Source organism: Neodiprion virginianus, chromosome 5 (assembly GCF_021901495.1).
Source record: "Neodiprion virginianus isolate iyNeoVirg1 chromosome 5, iyNeoVirg1.1, whole genome shotgun sequence".
Lineage (NCBI taxonomy): Eukaryota > Metazoa > Arthropoda > Insecta > Hymenoptera > Diprionidae > Neodiprion > Neodiprion virginianus.
The window spans coordinates 30,338,961-30,359,642 of NC_060881.1; the positions used below are offsets into that span (position 1 = coordinate 30,338,961).

At 36.3% G+C, this 20,682-nt stretch overlaps 2 protein-coding genes across 3 annotated transcripts in view; one reads left to right on the top strand and one right to left on the bottom strand.

Annotated features, from left to right (window-relative positions):
* The window catches only part of LOC124304305 (DNA (cytosine-5)-methyltransferase 3B-like), a 25,914-nt gene extending 14,184 nt beyond the window's left edge, over positions 1-11,730 (bottom strand). The window contains exons 1-2 of the mRNA XM_046762321.1: positions 11,431-11,730; positions 5,975-6,051 (exon numbers count right to left, since the gene is read on the bottom strand). Coding sequence (XP_046618277.1) covers positions 5,975-6,022 — 48 coding nt within the window. The 5' untranslated portion in view covers positions 6,023-6,051; positions 11,431-11,730. The remainder of the gene's footprint in view (positions 1-5,974; positions 6,052-11,430) is intronic.
* LOC124304306 (uncharacterized) overlaps positions 1-16,460 on the top strand; it is a 21,621-nt gene extending 5,161 nt beyond the window's left edge. For both annotated transcript variants that reach the window (XM_046762323.1, XM_046762324.1), the window contains exons 3-10: positions 6,507-6,574; positions 6,839-7,050; positions 7,170-7,474; positions 7,620-7,761; positions 9,153-9,222; positions 10,920-11,069; positions 12,312-12,454; positions 12,700-16,460. In XM_046762323.1, the coding sequence (XP_046618279.1) occupies positions 6,507-6,574; positions 6,839-7,050; positions 7,170-7,474; positions 7,620-7,761; positions 9,153-9,222; positions 10,920-11,069; positions 12,312-12,454; positions 12,700-14,733 (3,124 nt within the window). In that variant the 3' untranslated portion in view covers positions 14,734-16,460. The remainder of the gene's footprint in view (positions 1-6,506; positions 6,575-6,838; positions 7,051-7,169; positions 7,475-7,619; positions 7,762-9,152; positions 9,223-10,919; positions 11,070-12,311; positions 12,455-12,699) is intronic.
* Positions 16,461-20,682: the final 4,222 nt, after the last annotated feature.

Sequence of the window (20,682 nt, forward strand, 5' to 3'; positions counted from 1 at the left end):
TCCTATGAGTTGGCTGGCTCGGGGAGTAAAAGATATCTCGTAATTCTCCCCCGCAAACTTTCATCCTTCTCCTCTTCCTCCAAGAGCTCCCTATCTTAAATGGCATTATCAAAGGGGAATCGCTTGCGTAGAAAATATACTTTGTATAAGAGTGAGAAAAAAACAGCGAGAGAGTGACGGAGAGTGGCAGGAATGAGCGGACGAAGCGGAGCGTTAAAATAATCGGGGAATCCCCGTGCGTGAAACAATTTAAAAGTGATATTGAACTATAAAAAGGACTATGGACAAATATACCATGTGTTGCTTGAATTGTGTACACCGTTAAAATCGTTTATTTCTAATTGTTGTGCGGATAACTTTCCGGGTGTAATTATTACACGTACATTCCGATCAATTAGTCAATTAATACGGTGAATCGATTTGCCATATCAATTGTAAAGGAGAGATAGATATTAATTTCATTGCAGTTGACGCAGTTTTTTCATTCGAATGAAATTGACGATAAATTGGTCCGAATAGGGAGACAATAAAGAAAAGGACTGATAAGAATGATGGTAATAATTTAAAAAAGAAAAACGTTTCAAGAGACCCGAGGTTTTTTTCTTCGCATCTCGAAAGCTCTGCTTCACACTTGAGAGAAAAGCAAAGAGAGAGAGAGAGAGAGAGAGAGAGAGGAAAGAGAGGAAAGAGATGGGAAAAGTTTTGGTATTATCTAAACATGTAAGAAAATAAAGGAGTCAACGATTCGTACCGCGTTAAATATAGCCGTTGCAGAATGAGATGAAAAACAAGTATAATTCGACGTTGAAAAGTTTCCTGCCGACTGGGAGGTTGGGGAAGAGAAAAGTTATGACGATAAAAAGAAGAAGGAAGAAAAAAAAAAAACAACACAACAAATTTGACAAACAAATAAGTAAAAATGAAGAGCCGCGGAGAGCGAGGGGGAGAAAAGAAACGAACCAATAAACAAGGATACTTGCAGACGTGCCCCGGGAGATGAGATCCAAGTTATGTTAGGTTCAGGTTCGACTCCAGGTTTTTCGTTTCGTTTCCTTTCGCCAAGTTGGGTAAGGTTAAGGTTTGAAAGAGCCAAGATTGATTCACATCATAAAATCTGATTGCCTTCCTCGCGAAGAAAGTATCCACATTCATCCACCGTTTTTCCTCCCCCCCTTTACTCTCTCTCTCTTTTTTTCTTGCTCTCTTACTTTCCGAAGCTGGTCCGTGAAATTCCCTCACGTTTTTCGTTCGTCGAAAATCCCCCCCCCCGCCCTCATTCGCAACTTCTCCCCGTTCATTCACGAGTGCATACATTTGTTTATTATTTATTTATTCTTTACGACACAACCTGTTGAGAGCAAATTTTATAATCATATTTTTGCTGTAGTTAAAATGTCGATTCGAAGATCATTCATCATCGAATGTAAGCTTTTTTGTATTATAAACCTAATTTACATCCAAAAACTCGGTTAGGATGTTGAGAAGTATAAAAACTTGTACTCTTTCTGCGTATTGCAGGTTGATTTACAGTTTATTGACATAAACATCCTTATACGCGTTGACAGGGTGTGTAAAAAGAGGATTCTGTACTAAATCCCACGTTAAATTCAGCAACCCCCGATCTTCACAGCTGTGCACCTTTTCTCCTTCTCCTAATATTCTTTTTTTTTTTTTTTTTTGTTTTTTTCAACACTCGCCGAGCGTGGAACTTTTGTTCGATTATTTTCACGAATAACATTTGTTTCTTTTGAAATATATCAGCCGTGAAAGATTTAAGTGACAAGAAGCAGCAGAAACGGTGAGGAGAGGCTGGCAAAGTATCAACAGCCTGTTGCTAGTTATATTGATACAGTTTTGATCGCCAATTTCTTTTTTTCGATTGATTCATTCATTCCTTCTTTATTTTCTTTCTTACGTTAGTTTTCTTTTTCTTCTCATTCAACCGCAAACGCTCTGTGAGTGGGAAACTGCGATAATACTTTAACGCCGTACATTCATCGATCTTCTTTTTTTCTTCTTCTCTGTATTAAAATGCGACTCGCAATATCCATGAACACCACCTACACAAAGATGCATCAGCTCGATTATTCGTCAATGTTACAATTCCCTACAATTTTTGTTCATCAAAACTTGAACGAGATTCAAAATTTTATTCCCTTCTACCACGCGATAGTTTCACGAACGCATTAGTTCAAATTTTTCCCCGGGAAATTCAAAAACACTATGCTACGGGATAAAGAGCTAGGATAGTTTAGTTTTGGCCTATACCCTAGCTAGCCCTGTGGTTTTTCCTTTATCGACATTTTCACTGTTTAGCAACGCGTGTGTATAACACTGTATACCTATCCATATACATTACCGTGCATATATGTACACGTACACATGTATGTGGGCATCGCACCACCTAACTCGTTCGTGTCTGTCTCTCATGCGAACGAGGGAGGCTCGGAGTGGTTTTGTTTGTATGCGCGAACATGAATTCATATACATACGCACTTGCACGTAAACGCCAATACATGTTTATCTATATACACATATACACGTATGTATTCTACAGTATATCTACATTATATATATCGTAATATATATTGGCGCGCGTGCGACTTGGGTGTATGTATACAGTGTATTATATAGTGTACACATACATACGTGCACGCACACACACACACATACATATAAATATATACATATATAAATGTTGTTCCCTGTGTGCGAAGAGTTTTCTGGGGGTCTCCCTTAGCAACAAGCAGCCCCTGCTGGATTAACTGATGGCTACAAGCCCCCATGGCGTAAAAAAAATACACGTGCAAGACAAGGGATGAAACTGTGAATTTGAAAGAAACGTTAATTTTTTGCTTTAGTTTGTCCATTATTGTTATTATTATTATTATTATTATCATTATTTTTCGTAATTTGTTCACGCTTTGCGTTTAAAAAAATTATCTTCCCATCGTATTATATTATACGTCTTATGTTACTTCTGTTAGTTCGTAACAGATTCGCGATATCGTATTTTTTATTCGTTGTTACGATTCTCTCTGTAGATATTCAAGTAATTTTTTCTTTCGATATATATTCTTTGTTCTATTAAATGTTTATAAGTTAAAATGACTTTACTGTTGAATCGATGAAAGTAATAGTTGTTAAAATTTTGGCAAAAGTAGCTGCGAATGTTTTCAAATTCTTCATACGTACTACGATCGTGTATATAAAGTAAAAAGATGAATGAATGAATGAAAATTTTGAAGAATAATGATATCACACGTGTTGAAAAACATAGAGAATAGAGAATTAATTTGAAGATGAGTTATGATACTTTTATGAAAAGTTCATCGTAACTTGTGGAAACTTATTTTTTCGCTGCGGAACCGCAGATTATAATCAATTATAATGAAATGAAAGTAGTGGAATAAAAAAGTGACTCTGAAATTTAACCCTTGTTTCACACCCTGGGGTACAAAGAAACTCCACGCCTTTTCTTCATTAATTTAAAGTACCTGAATCTAGAAACATCGGTTCTGTGGCGCCATCCGGCATTTTGATATTTTGATATTCAACCTATACAGTTTCAAAAAAGTAACCTTTTAAGATCTTCCAAAAAAAGTCAATTGAAAATATTTAATAGTTGATGTTTCATAACGATTTTTGTCATTGGGGTACAAACGACCCCAGTGTGTCAAGTAGGTGATTCTACAGAATTGCATGAAACAAGAAGAGTTAAATTTTGTCGCTACACCACCCACGTGTGTTCTACACCTTGAAAATAGAGTGGAGTGGATAAAAAAATAAAAGAGAGTCGTAGCGCATTGTATAATTTATAATTTTTTCCGAGTTGTTTTAATCGGAAATTGTTTATCACACGCTGTTTCGTACCCATCGCTACCTCCTCACACTGTAGCCTCCACCTCCGCCTCCACCTCTTCTTCCCCCTTTTCCATCTCTTCCTCCAATTCCCCCGTCACCCCCCAGCCCATTCATCCCATGCAACCAGCTCCCCGCCAGTCGTTTCAACCAAGTACGCAGACACAAACACCGCGCTAAGCATAATACATGTACGCCACATCCATACACGTACGTACCACGATCCGACGTATATACCTAGGGTACGTAGATACAGGGAGAGCCATATACACTCGGGGCCAACGCATGTATCCACCTTGAACATGGTATACCGGGGGTATATGTATGTACATCGGCACTATGTATTTACACGTGGAAGGAGGTAAATGGGTATACCTTATACATATATATAGGTATATAAACACCACGGGGCATGTAAGAGTATATTACACGCATACATAGCGTTGTGTGCGCACTCACGCGTATATATACATACATTTATAAGTATACATACGCTCGTGTATATACAAAGTATACTCCATGTCAAAATATATGGAGGGGGGGGGGGGGGTTCTTTCGGTTTGCCTTACCTTGGTTATATACACCTGCTGTTGCTGCTGCTGCGCCGTTGTCAATGATTACTCTGTGATTTGGAATTTTTTTTTTCCCCCATTTTTCGCATCTAGGGTTTTTTTTTTCACAAATTTCTTCAAGTCTTTCACGTTATTTATACACGCTCGGTTGGCCAACAGCACAGGTGGCGCTATGTTTTGTGGCGATAATCGGCGACGATAATTTATGGAGGGAATATACAGGGAATAAAAAATAAATCAAAGATTTCGAGTCACGAATTGAAATAAGAATGGTGGTCTTTTTCACCGTGGTGAAGTTAGCAACGTTGCCGTAACGATTCAGACTGAGGAAAGACCGTTATTTCGTGATTTTGCAATTGTTTGAAATTCAGTAAATCGTAGTAAAACAAAACATACTTGTATTTGGAAATCTTTGTTCCTTCGGTTATTGTAAAAATAAGAAAATAGTGATTTTTTTCCCTAAAGTTTCGTTACGATAACGTTACTAACTTAAATCTCGTATTTTTTATTCTATGCTACGTGAAATCGAATAAAAGTACAACCGCAGCTGCGATGCAGGTCATGTTGCACAAAAATGGAACAAAATGTTACACAATAACTTTTTTTCGTCTCCGTAAGACGGTGTTGAGATAGTATAAATGATAGATAGTTTATCAAACAATTTTTCACGGAATTTCGTCATACCTCCTGAAACGTTTAGGTATATAAGGGTGAAAAAACACGAATTACACTAATAAACGGATTGATGATGGAAAATTGGTGTGCTATTGACAACGGGTAGAAAGTTTTTCAGTTTTATTTTTTTAACCGAAGATGACTAGGTCAAGTTTTAAGATTTTTTATTTAAAAGTTATTACTCTATTGGGATTTTGTACTGCTTACTTATTGTTAGTGATTAATGAAAGTATAAACGATAAGCAAAACGGATACTGCTGGATAATTGATGAACGACCCACTGACACCGCTAATGAGTCCGTCTAGTTGATTATTTTTTTAAACCGAGGGACAACCCTTCGTTTATGTTTATTCGTACAACACGTCCCTTTTATTGACGTTTAAAATCCTGTACAAGGGGAGATATTCAGTCAAGATAAGCCAACGATTCTATTCGCACTTTATTGATGAATGAGTAACGACTATACAACCCTGCAAAGTTGCAGGGTCGTAAACGCGTGTAAATCACACCGTGAAAAATCATCTTACTCTGATATCTTGATTGGAAAAAAAGTTGAAAGAATTCGGACAGATGTTGGTGGTAATAGAAGAGGGATGAATTCTGATTGAAGTAAAAGATGCTCCTCTTTCTACTTTTTAGTTGATTGATGGATGGACGGTTAGAATAGCATTAACAGAATCTTGACGAATATATAAGAATTAATTGAAGTTTCGCGAGAGCTTTCTTTTTCCCCAACAATCAGCCATGACGAATAATAATATAATCATCATTACTTGTATCAGGAAATTCAATTTGTTTTGAACCGTTTATTTCTCCATAATTACTCCAATAATCAACGTCAATTTCCTTCTGATCATTCAAATACCTGTTTTGTAGAAGTCAAGTCTCCACCAGTCCTTTGCTTCTGTTCCATTTTCACAATCTTGTGTCATTCGCCTATTGCTGAAACATAGGATTGAAGATACTTCAATAGTGTACTAGTACCAGTAGATACAACATAACAGAAATTTGAACTTGTCAGGTCTTAAACTCAAAACATGCACAAAAAAATCTTGAATTGCAAAATTCACCTATGGATTGTTTCATCAGATAAATTTTTATGTATCTGTAGTCACAATAGATGTTGTCGGACTGGCACTGGCCTCTGATCTTTAGAAACCTTTAATACTCCTAAGCCATATGACAGCTGGACTGACTGACGTTGTACACGGATCATAGAAAAGCCAAGACCCTTAATTGAATATAGTCGGAATTACGTGGGTTTTTGCTCTCAACACATTTAGATATTTTTTTGTTCTACTTAATCTCTAGTGTATTTGTGCAAGAGAACTAATGTTCTTGTGACATGACGCAGCATTGTTTCAGAATTTTGTTAACTAAACCGGTATTTGTTTCAGGTCATATCCTTCTCCGGTTCAAAATGGAGTTCCCAATGGCCAGACGATGAATTGCTCAAGCACACAAGGTTTGTACCAAGAAAACACAGTGGAATCATTTCAGTAAACAAGGAACTTTGCATCGACGGTTTTCCTGGTTGAATGCTAAAACTGACGGTTTGCAATCACAGAAGTAAACTCGCATTCGCTGAAAAATTCCTTGAACTTACTTGCGCTCGAATAAAACCAATGATAAAACTATAAAAATATATTAACAAGAAAGTAAAGGGAAATAATTGAGTCATCATGATTTCTCTTGTGGTAATGATTCATCATTGACTTCCTTATTTCAGGTGGAATTATGGTGAAGCAGGAAGCCAGGGACGATGGCTACGAAACAAGCCCGGATCTCGAACTCAGGAGTACGGGTGGCGACAGTAGTCAACAATATCATACACCCCTAACACCTCACACACCACACACACCTCACACACCTCACACACCGCTCACACCGATGTCTGCGACATCTCAACAGCCAGGTAGCAACACAACGAATCTCAATCAGGTGGGTTTCAAGTTGGGAATCGTTATTACTTCCAAATGTTGATAAGTGCACTCTCTGCAGGTTTTTTTGAGTGAGAAACAAAAAAAAAAAACTAACCAATGTACGATTAACTATCGCAGGTCACAATCAAGTGCGAAACACCTGTCGATCCTTACTCATTTGTCGATGAGGAAATGTCGATGGGAGGCGGTATGAGGGCGGCGAGTAGTCCAGGTAGCAATCAGGAAAGTATGACGTGTCCTGGAGGAGCTCAATCTAGAACACCTTCGACGCCTCCTGTTCACCTGCAGAACCATTCGCCTGGCAATATCACGAGTCAGCTTCAGATGAGCCTCGCCATGAATGGGACGAATCCTCAGTTACCGCACCAACCCAAGAAACGAGGCAGAAAGAAGAAGTCTGAGATGATACTGACGCCGGAGGAGTAAGAACTACGCTCTTCTTTTTGCCCATAAATAATATGATGCTCAAGTAGGAGTCTTTCTTGGTTTTACTTCTCTGTCTGACTCAAATAGACTTGGTCAATATAAAAATTGCCCCCGTTCATTTGAAATTTATTGTATTTACAGAGCCGAACTGGCAGAGGCCAAGAAACGGGCGAAGACTTACAAGGAGCGAAAAAAGCACGACAGATTTGATGGGATGCCGGAAGAGGAAGTTAGTAAACGAGTGCTGCCGGATCACCTGACGAGTAATCTCGACATTATTATAGTAAGTTTTAATGATTACTCGGTGGTTAACTGTTGGTTCATTCGGCAAACATTGGTAGTGATGAAGTAATTCTCTGTTGACAATTGAAAAGTTATAGATACGCAGAAAAACGTTGAACACAGAAGTTGAATGAATCATTAAAGTGGATTGAGAAAGTCTAAAGTTTCATGGAAATTTGATATATGAGCAATCGAACAAGTCATGAGGAAAAGTAATTGAATGAGGCAACATTTGTAAACAGGGAAAAACAAACCAGATGAAAAATGGAACAGCATTGTCATAATTGAAGATTGTTTATCTTTGTAATGAGTTGGAGGTAGAAGAATATTTGCATCGAATTAGTCGGAGAGATTGAAAATCAAATCCAACTGGTGCGTTTAAATCGTTTCCTCTCAGTTGAATAAGAGTACTGATTGTACGGTGCTTAGCTGCTTCTTCTACCTCTAACATCGACTCTCTGAATATTTGATTCTTGAGATTAATTGAAAACTTTTAGCAGCGTCAAGTTGTCGGATCTACAAATTTTTATCACATATTTCTTTCAACGTTTATATAAGTTCAAGTTGTAGCTATGAGTGAGCCAGTTATTAGTACTGATCAGAGTATAGCTGAAACAATATTTGAGTAACACCAGCTTCGATCATCAAGTTATTGCGAGTCCTCAGACGATACTGGATGAGATGCAGAATAGTAAAGAAAGATAAGGAGCATTAGACTATTCAAGGAGGATAACACCTGCAATTGGAGTTCGCCATACAACATCTAGTGACTCGAAGAGACCAGAAATCGGTTTGAAGCTGATACCAAGATTGGAGAGAATCCTCCAAGAAGAAGTACATGTTTGGTCAAACGCGACATCAAATACAACCAAAAAGGGAATTAAAAAGCTCTGCCAGCATCGTCGAACTTTTTTCTTTTGCATGAAAAGTAACTTTGTTATTATTATATGCCTGCGATGAATAGATTTCTTCGTAAATCTATCACTAGTTTACACATCCATTATTATTTTTGCATTGGTTCTGGTCATCTCTTCATACAGCGATACTTCGTATTTTATTTTTATTGTCCTCCTGGATGCATGATTCGTTTTTTGTTTCTATGTTTGATTATAAAGTTCAGTTATTAGACGATTATTTGAGACGATGTGTGCATCTATGTTTGAATACTTTGTTCTAGAAAAAGTAAGAAATAAATAAGTAATAATTTGGGCCAAATTTGCATCAGGTGTTCAGTGATCAAGAAACATGTACAATGCATATATATATATATATATAAAATAGATGCAAATATTTTTTGGTTTTTCAACAATCGTGGCTAATGAAAAAAAATTCATTTTGAGAATAAAATATTTCTATAGATAATTTCAAGCAGCTCATATTTTTATGTTATAGATTGGCATCAATCCAGGATTGTTTGCCGCTTACAAAGGGCATCATTACGCGGGACCTGGAAATCATTTCTGTAAGTAGCAATTAATTTCCAAAATTTACTGTCCGAATTTTCCTTACCCAAGAACGAATGTTAAATATAATTATCCCGGTGTGCTTTTAGAATCCGTGTAAAATTTACTGTCAGTGTTAGCGATTATAATTATGTTATTTATATATTGGTTAAAAGTAATTTCAAATGACAGATAAAAAGGAGATTAAAATTGTTAGCAGAAAAAAAATAAATAAACAACGTTTAAATCAATGGGTCAAGATGAAAAATCGTTTGTATTTACTTTGTTCTAACATAATGAGAATTTTATAGAAAGTTGATGAAACGGAAGAAAAAATAACAAGGTAAAAAAAAAAGTAAATAAATAAACTATATAAAAACGACTGTACGGAGTAAGGAAGATGGTAAGGGCAAGAGGGAGGGAGGGAGGGACCAGGGAATGAGGGAGGAGAGGAGAGGAGAGACGTGAGCGGGAAAAACGGGGGGCAGGAAGGGGGAGGGAGAGGAGTTCAGGCAGGGGGAACGAGGAAAAGGCCAGAGAACGACGGGAGGGTGGAAAATGTGGGTGGAATGAAGAGGTGTGGGTGAGTTCATGTCCCACGCCTATCCGTTCAATAGCAGCTTTAGTCCAGCGTTCTTTCTCGCTCTTTCGTTCTATCCTTCTCTCTCTTTATTTTTTACTCCCTGTTTTCTCTCTCTCTTTTCATCCCTCGCCCCTTTGCCCCTAATTTTTCACCGTCCCGTCGTATTCTTTTTCTTTCTCTACAAACATGTATATTTTTAATAGACCTCCGTCACGTGTATTTTAATGGACTTTTCTTTTTCGTTCATTCGGTTCCTCCTCCGGTGACATTCTACTTCCTTCTTTTCATTTACAATTAAACGCATCGCGCCAACGGCGATTTATACGCGCGTTACAAATGCTTAGTTGGTTACAACAGATTCATGGCGGAAAATTACGAATCTCTTACGGCTTGTGTACGTATTTATAATATACTTACGTATGTACGTACATACGTATGTATGCATGTATGTATGTACGTTTATACGTTTATACGTACGGTACGCGCTTCGTCCTACTTTTTAGCTCGATCGATTATATCCCACACGTTGTTCGTTCTCCTCCTCGTATGTCACGAGGTAATCTTTCGTTAACGAGAATACGATAATAATGTGATTAATATTATTATTCTCATCATCATCATCATCATCATCGTCGTCATCGTCATCATCGTCATCATCGTCATCATCGTCATCATCGTCATCATCGTAGTCACGATTTTTTAATGCATTTCACCGAACCGGTACCAGATATGACGATGTTTATGCAGTATACTCGATTGGTAAAGCTAACGGATCATCGTGATTCGAATTTCGAATGTGATATGGCAGTTTTTATTACAAACGGTTCGATAGCGGAAAAGTTAATTCATTTGTTTTCTCTGCTACACCTATACGCGTAAAATGTGTAAAGTGTGTCGATCTTACTTTTATACGATCCCTTTTCACGACTCCGCGATTTAATGATACGATTTTTTGCCTTATTATCTATCGCCTCTTGTACGACGTACGATAATAGTGTTAACGGTTTTTTCGGATTTCGTTGGAAGGCGTTACGAATCCCCCTAGTAAAAAGTTCTACATCGAAAAGATACATCGTAATAAAAAAAATCGTCGATGGGTCGAAAGTAAATTGTCAAAACTGTGACTTCTTTCAGGGAAATGTCTTCATCTGAGCGGATTAACGCCCGAACCTCTTACAGCCGATGACGATTATAAATTGTTACGGCTTGGAATAGGATTTACGAATATGGTGGCACGCGCGACCAAAGGAAGCGCCGATCTCACGCGGAAGGAAATAAAGGAAGGTCAGTCCAATTTTACATGCGTATATTTCCGCCATCTATTACCAGAATCCCAGAATTTGTTTCATTTTTTTTTTCCATAGCAGCCGCCTTTTGTTGTCGTGGAACTTTTAAACACAATTCGAGATGAAGCGATCTTATTTTAGTGGTTCTAATGTAATTTAACCACACATCGTTTTGATCTGTGTTAGAAAGTTTCCGAAGAGCCGAATCAATCGAATAAAGCTAGACTTATCCGCGAGAAAATCACTAGATTTGTTGGTTATGGTGTTGTTTTATTGTTCGATCGCGTAGATTGATCAGATTATTTGATCTATTGCACAAAATGAAAGATGCACGCTTAGGTTTTTCGATGCGTACTTACCCAGGGGAGGTTAATCGAGGAGAATACTCAATGATTTATCAGTTGCGTTGGTGTGACAATTCACAATTTTACACCGGCACAATTATGACTTTCTTCGTTCGTTACTTTGATTTTTAATGATGTCTAACCTGCATGGCTTCTCGGACCACGTTGTACGCCTAAACGGGACAGAAAACACTTATCCAGTTTTAAACTCTGTACTGGACAATAGTTACATTTCACTCTATCTGATCACTTCGAGTCGAACACAAAGAATATGGCGAATGGCGATCAACCTACGATGTGTCTGCATGTGTAAATACACCACGTACGTAGTGCCGCACACACGCCAGTTGTGTTTTTTGTTGTATTTTTGCCACTTCGGCAATGACGTAATTGACCCTGTACCCCACGGATATTTAACTCTGTAGTTTAGTATCTTTGCCTGTACCCGACAAAATCCTGGGATTATTTTGCCGCCGTTCAACTTGTGTCAAAGTTCAGGCGATTGAGAAACGCTCCAGATTAGTTCCTTGAAAATGTACCCACGTGAAATCCATCTACGTATTATTTTTACATTCTATGGTTTATAGGTCGCGTGCTAACGTTCTATTGCTTGATTGGGGCTATTAAAACACGGGATGCGAATTCAAATCCATTATTTATGTATGAGATAATTACCACGAAAAACCTATACGATATTCTTTGATTTTCTAATTTTATTTACGTTATAAACTTTGACACAATTATTATTAGTTTCAGTTTTAAGAAGATATCAATTCGTACTAGCAGAAATTTGTGTCAACGTTTTCTTTATCTCGTGAACGTTAAAAATTCTCATAGAATGTTTGTACATGTTCGAAATAAACTGACATTTACACATGTTGTTAAAATTGTTTCAGGAAGTCACGTGTTACTCGAAAAATTACAAAAGTATAAGCCCAAAATAGCCGTATTCAACGGTAAATTGATCTACGAAGTATTTTCTGGCAAAAAAGAATTCGGATTTGGCAGGCAACCAACTCTCGTCGATGGAACTAATACGGTAAAGTTGAATTAATGACACTGAAAAACATGAACAAATAAATTAAAAAAAGTACGCAAAACACAAGGAAATCGGATCCAAAGATTAAGAAATTTTATTCCATCGAATAGAACAGTTACCATATTCTTGATTTTAGTTGTTTTTTTTTTTCCTCGATCACACATTCGCATTTTTCTAATTTTTTAAATTATAGAATAATATTTCAAACTGGGGTATTCTGACTGACTTTTTGTTTGATTTAATAGCACATGTGGGTCATGCCGTCGAGTAGTGCGAGGTGTGCACAGCTGCCACGAGCGGCGGACAAAGTTCCATACTACGCGGCATTGAAGAAGTTCCGTGATTATTTGAATGGTGCAATAAGCCACCTTGAAGAATCGGACATAGTTTTCGCTGATTCGAAACTGAAGAAAAAGGAGGTGGAGCCAGTGGAGGACAGGAAGCCGATATTCGATAACGAATTTACACCGGACAGCGAAAACCAGATAACAGATTTGAGCAGCACGGTGCAGATAAAGCAAGAACCGGGCACAGGTGTGATACCGGGTAAAAAAAAGCGGGGAAGACCAAAGAAGATAAAGAGTATCGAAGAACAGCCCGCGCCAGACCCAGAGAAGCTTGATGCTAACGGTGAAGTGATAAAGAAACGGCGTGGTAGGCCGAAGAAAATACATCAGCAACAGAAGCAGCAACAGCAGCAGCAACAACAACAACAACAACAACAACAACAGCAACAACAGCAAATGGAAAGCGACAGCAGGGAACGAGAGACCCAGCAGCAACACCATCATCAGCATCAACAGCAGCAGCAACAGCAACAGCAACAACAACAACAACATCAAACTCTCAGCAATCATCATAACGACAACTATTCGAATTCCGTGCCAAACTGTTTTTCACCACCGATAATGTCACCGCCAAACAGTTTTCCCCATATGGCGCCGTACCCGTCGATGGGGGATTCGGGATTCTTCGGTCAGAGTATGAACGACAGTCCGTACAACATAAGTGCAAAGCAGAGCCCTGTCCACATGCATCATTACAGCCAGAGTCCAAAGTCTATGTCGCTATCGTTCACCCACTCCGATTTGTCCTCGGAGATAAACACGGCGATATCGTCGGAGAACAACCTTGAGCCGTCCCCCCTGACATCGCCGAGCGTCGAACACCCGGACTTTGAACCCCCGACCAGCATCGCCCAGCAAAATATAGCCGGCGATCACAGATCGTACAACCCGGGCAGCGGCGACAACAACGGTCACCACAGCAATCCCGGAACCCCGTCACACTCGAGCTACAACAGCTACATGGGGTACCACGACCGGCGGCCGGAGTCTCATAATACCCACCCCCACCAGACGACGCCGACGCCGTTGAGCCAGCAGGGTTTCGGCAACGACGAGCACTCTCACCACTCTCACCAGACGCCCCCTCACACGCATCCGCACACACCTACGCACCCGGCAATGTCCCCGCACTCCCATGAGCAGTACAATACGGTGAAGAGGAGCAACACGGGTGGCACTGGGGGCCAGGACGTCTCGTCGAAGAGCCTCAGCGATTTGGAGTCACTGGTTGACCAGATACCGAGCATAGCGGACAGCGGTAACCAGCGTCACCCTTCACAGAGCATTATGAGCGACGAGTCTCTCGCGGAGAAGATGGATACCCATCACCAGGCCTCGTATCTACCAAGTTTCACGCCATCCAGCATGTCGAATTACAGTCCGCCTCCCGCCCCGCCTCACGCCGGACTTTATCCCGGTTCTCTCCATCATTCGCCGGCAGACAACTACGGCTCGTTGTACGGAATGAACAATCGGCATCACCCGGAGACCCAGCAGCACAGCAAGTCTTATACCGTGGAAAATTTGACTTCGAACAGTTACAGCTCGAGCATGAACCACCCCCATCCGGGTAATTCGTATCCCAACATCATACCCGGACCCCATTATCCTGTCCCGATGGGTTCCACGAACGGATATCTTTTCGGTGGACTCGATCCCAGCCTGATGCAACGCACTTACGGCATGGGCGGCATGGGTGGGATGGGCGGCATGCATCCCTCTCTAGGACCCATGGCTAATCCCTATCCCTATAACGGGTCGTACACCAGCTCCTTTGACGCTTACCCACCTTCCCACGCCGGGATTCACGCGCCTAGTGCCAACTATCCAGGGTATCCTGGGGGCGGTGGACCCGGTCCCGGGAGCTCCGCGACTTCCTACCTTTCGTCACATCACAGGCCACCCGTCGACCTCGCCTACGACGCTGTATGATAATCAAAGTAATCGATATAATATTACTCGCTTTTTTCTATTTTTACATTACATTATATTATATTATTATTATTATTTTTATTATTACTGTCCGATCTGAATTTTTTCGCCTTTATATCTCGTAGCCTCGATGAGTGATATGAAAAATTATTTATCGGTATTTGATTTTTATTTATTTTCTCTCAGATAAGGAGGTTATTTATTATTGTTATTTTATTTGATTATTTATTTATGACGAAGAAAAAATGTTGATCATATAAAGTTTGTCCAATTTTAGTTTTAATAGACTTTCGCGAAATCGGCGCTAACGTACGATTTTGGAAGAAAAGAAAAAAAATCGAAACTTTCTCTTTTTCTCTCTCTGTATAAATAATATTACAAACTGCAGTATTTTTTTAGTTACATATCAACAGTAAACCTGATACTTATTATTCGGTATAGATAGAAGTACACAAATACAATGTATAAAGAGTGAATTATATTTGGGGTAGATTTTTGAAAGTGAAAAACGTTATCAAATCGTGAAGAATACCTGAAAGGTAAATTCATATGCTGATATAGATTAAAAATGGTAGCCGTTGATATGTTTGTAGTTTCATTTTGGGGCTAAAATAATCTTCAATACTCGCCAATTATCGCATGTTATAGCACGCGAAACGAAATCAAAGCAACATATGTTTAGTTACGGTTATATTCTTGATAAAATTGTATGGACTTACAATCCAACTTGCAAAATTCACTCGTCAGAACACGTACTGCCTGCCTATGGTTTACTCATTGTAATGTTGATAATAATCAATTATAACTTACATCCGGAAAAACACTTTGAACGGTGTTGAAAAAAAAAAAACACATGAGACAGGTGAAAGATATTCAATGGGAACAGAATTGAATTACTTCTCTATCCTTATCTCCGAGATCCGTGGACGATGTCGCCGTTTTCGTTTTATTTTATCTAAGATTAAAATTTCAAAATCACATTTTTCGCAACATCGACGCTACAAGTTTAAGACGAACGAATAAAAGGTTGCTCGCAAAGTCTGTGGCCAAGAATGTGTCGTAGATATATCGGTAATAATCACGCGTTGTTACGGACTCAAAGCAATCAGCTCTGTAGGTAAAATTTTGATTTTCACTTATTTGAAGATAAGTAAGTATAAATAGGTAATTATATAGGGAAGACCAGGGCGCATGGTTGTAACATCAAGGGGCAAAGTGCAATTTTCCAATTCCCTTTTCTTTCCAATATTTGGGTAAAGTGAAATCGAATTGATATAAACTGTATACAATATTATTTTAGAATAACTCACATAATATTATCATCCACTTTGCCCTGGTCTATATCCTATATGCGCTCTAACAACTGTGAGTTATACTAGTTATGTACTTTATTTTCTTCTTAACGAAATTCTATATAATTATATTATCAACATCTAATAATAGACGTATGTGTACATGGCTAAACTAACAATAGTCAAAATTATTATATGTATGTTACCTACCTATCCACTACGTAGTGCGGTGAAAATCACGACTATTTCCTGGCTATAACTTTTACGCGTATACTTATAACTCAAATCTAAACTAAATCCTCGAAGTGTTACCCTGACCCTCGGCTTTCAACGGGACACTTATGGTGCCATTTGAATAAAAAACAAAAAAAAAAAACTGCGATAAGGCGAAAAACATCGTATGCTACTGTATAAATGCACAGGTTTTTATCCTATCATACGATACTAATATTATTATTATTATTATTATTATTATTATTATTATTATTATTATTATTATTATTATTATTATTATTATTATTATTATTATTAATATTAATAATTTTATTACTATTATTATTATTGTTGTTGTTGTTGCCATTATTATTATTATCATAATTATTATTATTATTATTATTATTATTATTATTATTATAATTATAACATGCGACGATGGTTGAGTACATGATATATAGTTATCATACGTATTATAAGTATATAGGAGATTTAATTGTGTCCCGGCGATATGGTGATTAACAATAATTAATTATTATTGTTTATACATATTGTTATATATTTGTTCAGTTTTAGGTATGACATTATTATAATAATATTAATTATTATTATTAATATTATCTTTTATTAACTAATGATTATTATTAATTAGAGAAATATTATTGGACATCCATGGTGGAAAAATATTTCTGACTCACTGTGTTCCAATTACGCGAAAGAAATTAGAATATTTTCGTAGATAATCAGAGATTATTAGACTATTCATAGTTTTTTTTTTTTTAGATTTATTCAGAAATATTCTGTAAAAGTCTGATAATGAGTAAGTATGAAAAACTCTGTGAAAAATCTGATAATCTTTGATTATATCTGAAAATATTCTAATTTCTTTCAAGTAATTGCAGGAACACTGTGACTCAGAAATATTTTTCCACCAGGGATAATATTAATTCAATTATTTTAGGAGAAAAGATATAACTGACTGGCGATAAATGCTAGTTCTTAAAAAACGCGAGTATAATAGCGGTAAACAGGTGGTATATATATATATTATAAATGGAAATGCAATTAAAATTACAGTTTTTATATGTGATAATTTTGTTATGTCAAACGAAATTAATTCATGTGTAAAATCTGGCCTGCGTGCAATATACTTGTATATATACTGTACTTATACACATATATACATATATATGGATATATATATATACGGATATGTTTATATATGTGTATAATAGAATCCGTTCTGTCCGGGAAGAGGTGGAAATCAATTTAAGAATGATTCTTTATTCGAAACATAGAAAATATAATGATTGCGTAAAAATATGTATATTAGGTATACATATTATATCTCGAATACCGAAATTTGAAATATTTGAGCGTTGTGATGATTTTAGTTTTTTGTTTTTTTCTATTATTTTAAGTGAATGCAAATTTTTTTCTTAGCATTATCTGATCAGAGATTATTATTGTTGAGATTGTAAATATATAGTTTAAATTTACAAGAAATCGTTGCCTGCAATTTGTCCATATCAAGTTATAATAAGGCTTAGTCGAGACGGTTGCAATGCATATAACGCAGACTTGGCAATGATCGGATGAAAGCGATAGAACGCACCATATTTTTACCATCGGATTATAGAGGAATATTAGATTCGAGGTTAGGTCTAGTTTCTGGGAATGGAAGGCAAATGGCCGCGAAGCTTTTTCAATTGTCCACCTCGTGACTTTAGCCTCCAGGATTTTCCACCAACTCTGTGAATCGACAAAAATTTGAAATTTCATCGGATCATCGGCACCAGCACGATTAAGATATGTTACAATAACAATGTTTTTCACTTTCAAATATTCTCTCAACCGTGAATTGCAAATTGAATTTTGCCCTCTCTATGTCTGAATTACATCTGCAGTTATGTTTAAACCAGTATCGCTAAGCCTTGAATATATCAATTAAATATATGTCAATGATCTTAAAGTGGCGATCTTGTTTTCATCAGGCTTAAAACTTGGGGCTTTCGGAATTGCTATTGCGTTTTTGGGCCGATTGTAAGTAAATCTTAGATAGTCACTTATGAGCCGGATTTTTCGCCGTTTTTTTTTTTTTTTAATGCGATGTAATTGAACAGAAAAAAAAAAACTTCCTCCGGTTCCATAGTGTTATGTCGGTTGTGCGTCGAGAAATATAAAGCGTAATCTAGGCTTGCTTATAAAATTGTGCAATAATATTTTAATATCTTATTAATCGGCTAATCGGCAAAGAGGAAACTCTGAAGACGTTGCGACCTAGGTAATTTTCATATTTAAATTCGAATTGTCGGTATGTGCATTATTATACATAATTATATGATATTGTCAAAATGATCCAATTATACCCGCCGTTGAGCTTGTACATCATTCTGTGGTATATACGTGCGTATTTATACGTAATATCTTTTTGTTTTCTTTTTTTTTTTTTTTTTTTTTAAGTATACGCATAATTTGATCGCAGGTACCTCTATAGCATTACCTATTATACTTATTGTACACTGTATAAATCTTAACACAGAAAAATAGCCTGCAACGAATCTCATTTTTTTTCTGGTCCATTATGATATCTCTGCATGGATTTTAAAACTGTTCCTTGTCCTCTGGGTTATCCTCTATCCGTGTTATACACTATTCAAGACGTACGGTGATGATTACACACACACACACATCAATCACGTTAACTGTGTTATGTACTTAAATTATAATTTATATTTCATCATTCAAGCAACAATGAGAAAAAGAAATAAAAATAATAAGAAGAACTACGGTGCGCTACCCCATGGATTATAAACATATTACATAGTTAAACAGTTTGTTAGATATATCTGTTTGATATGGTATATTATAAATATTATTCAATGTAGGACAGATATCATCGAACAGAACGACTAAACAAGATAAAATATGATGCGAATCGACAAATATAGGGGTATATAAATAAAACGTATTAAATTATTAATCTTCCGAAATTTGCCACCATTGTTTGAAATTTGTCATAAAATTTTCCGCTTGACATAAAAAATTTCACATTAAATATGGAATACATGAAATTTTCGATAAAATATTGCCCGTCATGTTCAATTCGTCCATGGTGTTATCAAGTTTAATTTTTCACGTCTGATTACACCGTTGCGTTTGATCAAATTATTATTTAACTCTCTTGTGACTTAAAATTTGTTAAATCTGTTATGACATTTATTGATAATATTATTTTTATTACTTTCAAATATTAATGATAGTAGTAATAATAATAATAATAATAATAACAGCAACAAAAATAACAATAATAATAATAATACCGATATTAGTATACTATTATTAGTATAATACCATAATATGAAATAAATTTTAATATTATTATATCATTATTATATATTCATACACGTATAAATATACCCGAATACATGCAGTACTAGCATGATAAATAAAAAATTATATTGGTATAAAATAGTACACATACACCATAAATACCTATAATACGTGATATATGTGTACAGATAAGAAAATTTAAGTACTTAGGTATAATACATGATTTTTAAATGTTTCTGGAAACATACATAAAACGCGTGCATATATATAATAAATATATATATATATATATATATATATATATGAGTGAATAATAATAATAACAATACCACTACTACTAATAATAATAATACTAATAATTTTACGCAACATTTTATCAAGTAATCAAATAGAATGTGTTGAGATATTAATATGATGCACAGGGTATAGATGAAATCGTTAATAATAATAATAACAACAACAGCAACAACAAAAAAAACCAATAACTGTCTAATTATTAGATGTTCTTTCATTAAATTATCGGCCTGAAAATGTTATTAATGATGATGATAATAACAATAATAATAATAATGATAATGATAAAAATAAATTTAAAGAAATGAATGAATTCTGTAATATTAACAAATTTAAAACAATTCGCAACTAATAGATGTATAATTCTTTGCGAGAATCTATACAATAGTATAGATTACTACTACTACTACACTACTACTACTACTACTACTACTACTACTACTACTACTACTACTACTACTACTACTACTACTACTACTACACTACTGCTAATCCTAATGCTAATAATAATAATAATAATAATAATAATATAATTATCAGAATTAAAATTGAAATATAAATGTTAATGTTAATTACTACGTAAACCTATCGAAGTAACCGACGATGATGCCGATGATAATGAGGTAAATGATTACGATTTATTAATTCGTATTGAATATAATTATACTTAATTGTAAATTATTGGATTAAATAATAACTAAGTATATATATACACATATAAAGAAAATTGCTGTTGAACGGAGCAAGTAATCATATTAAGTACATATAACGGTTACCTTTCATGTGGTTACATATGTAGCATCGAATTTTGCTGGTT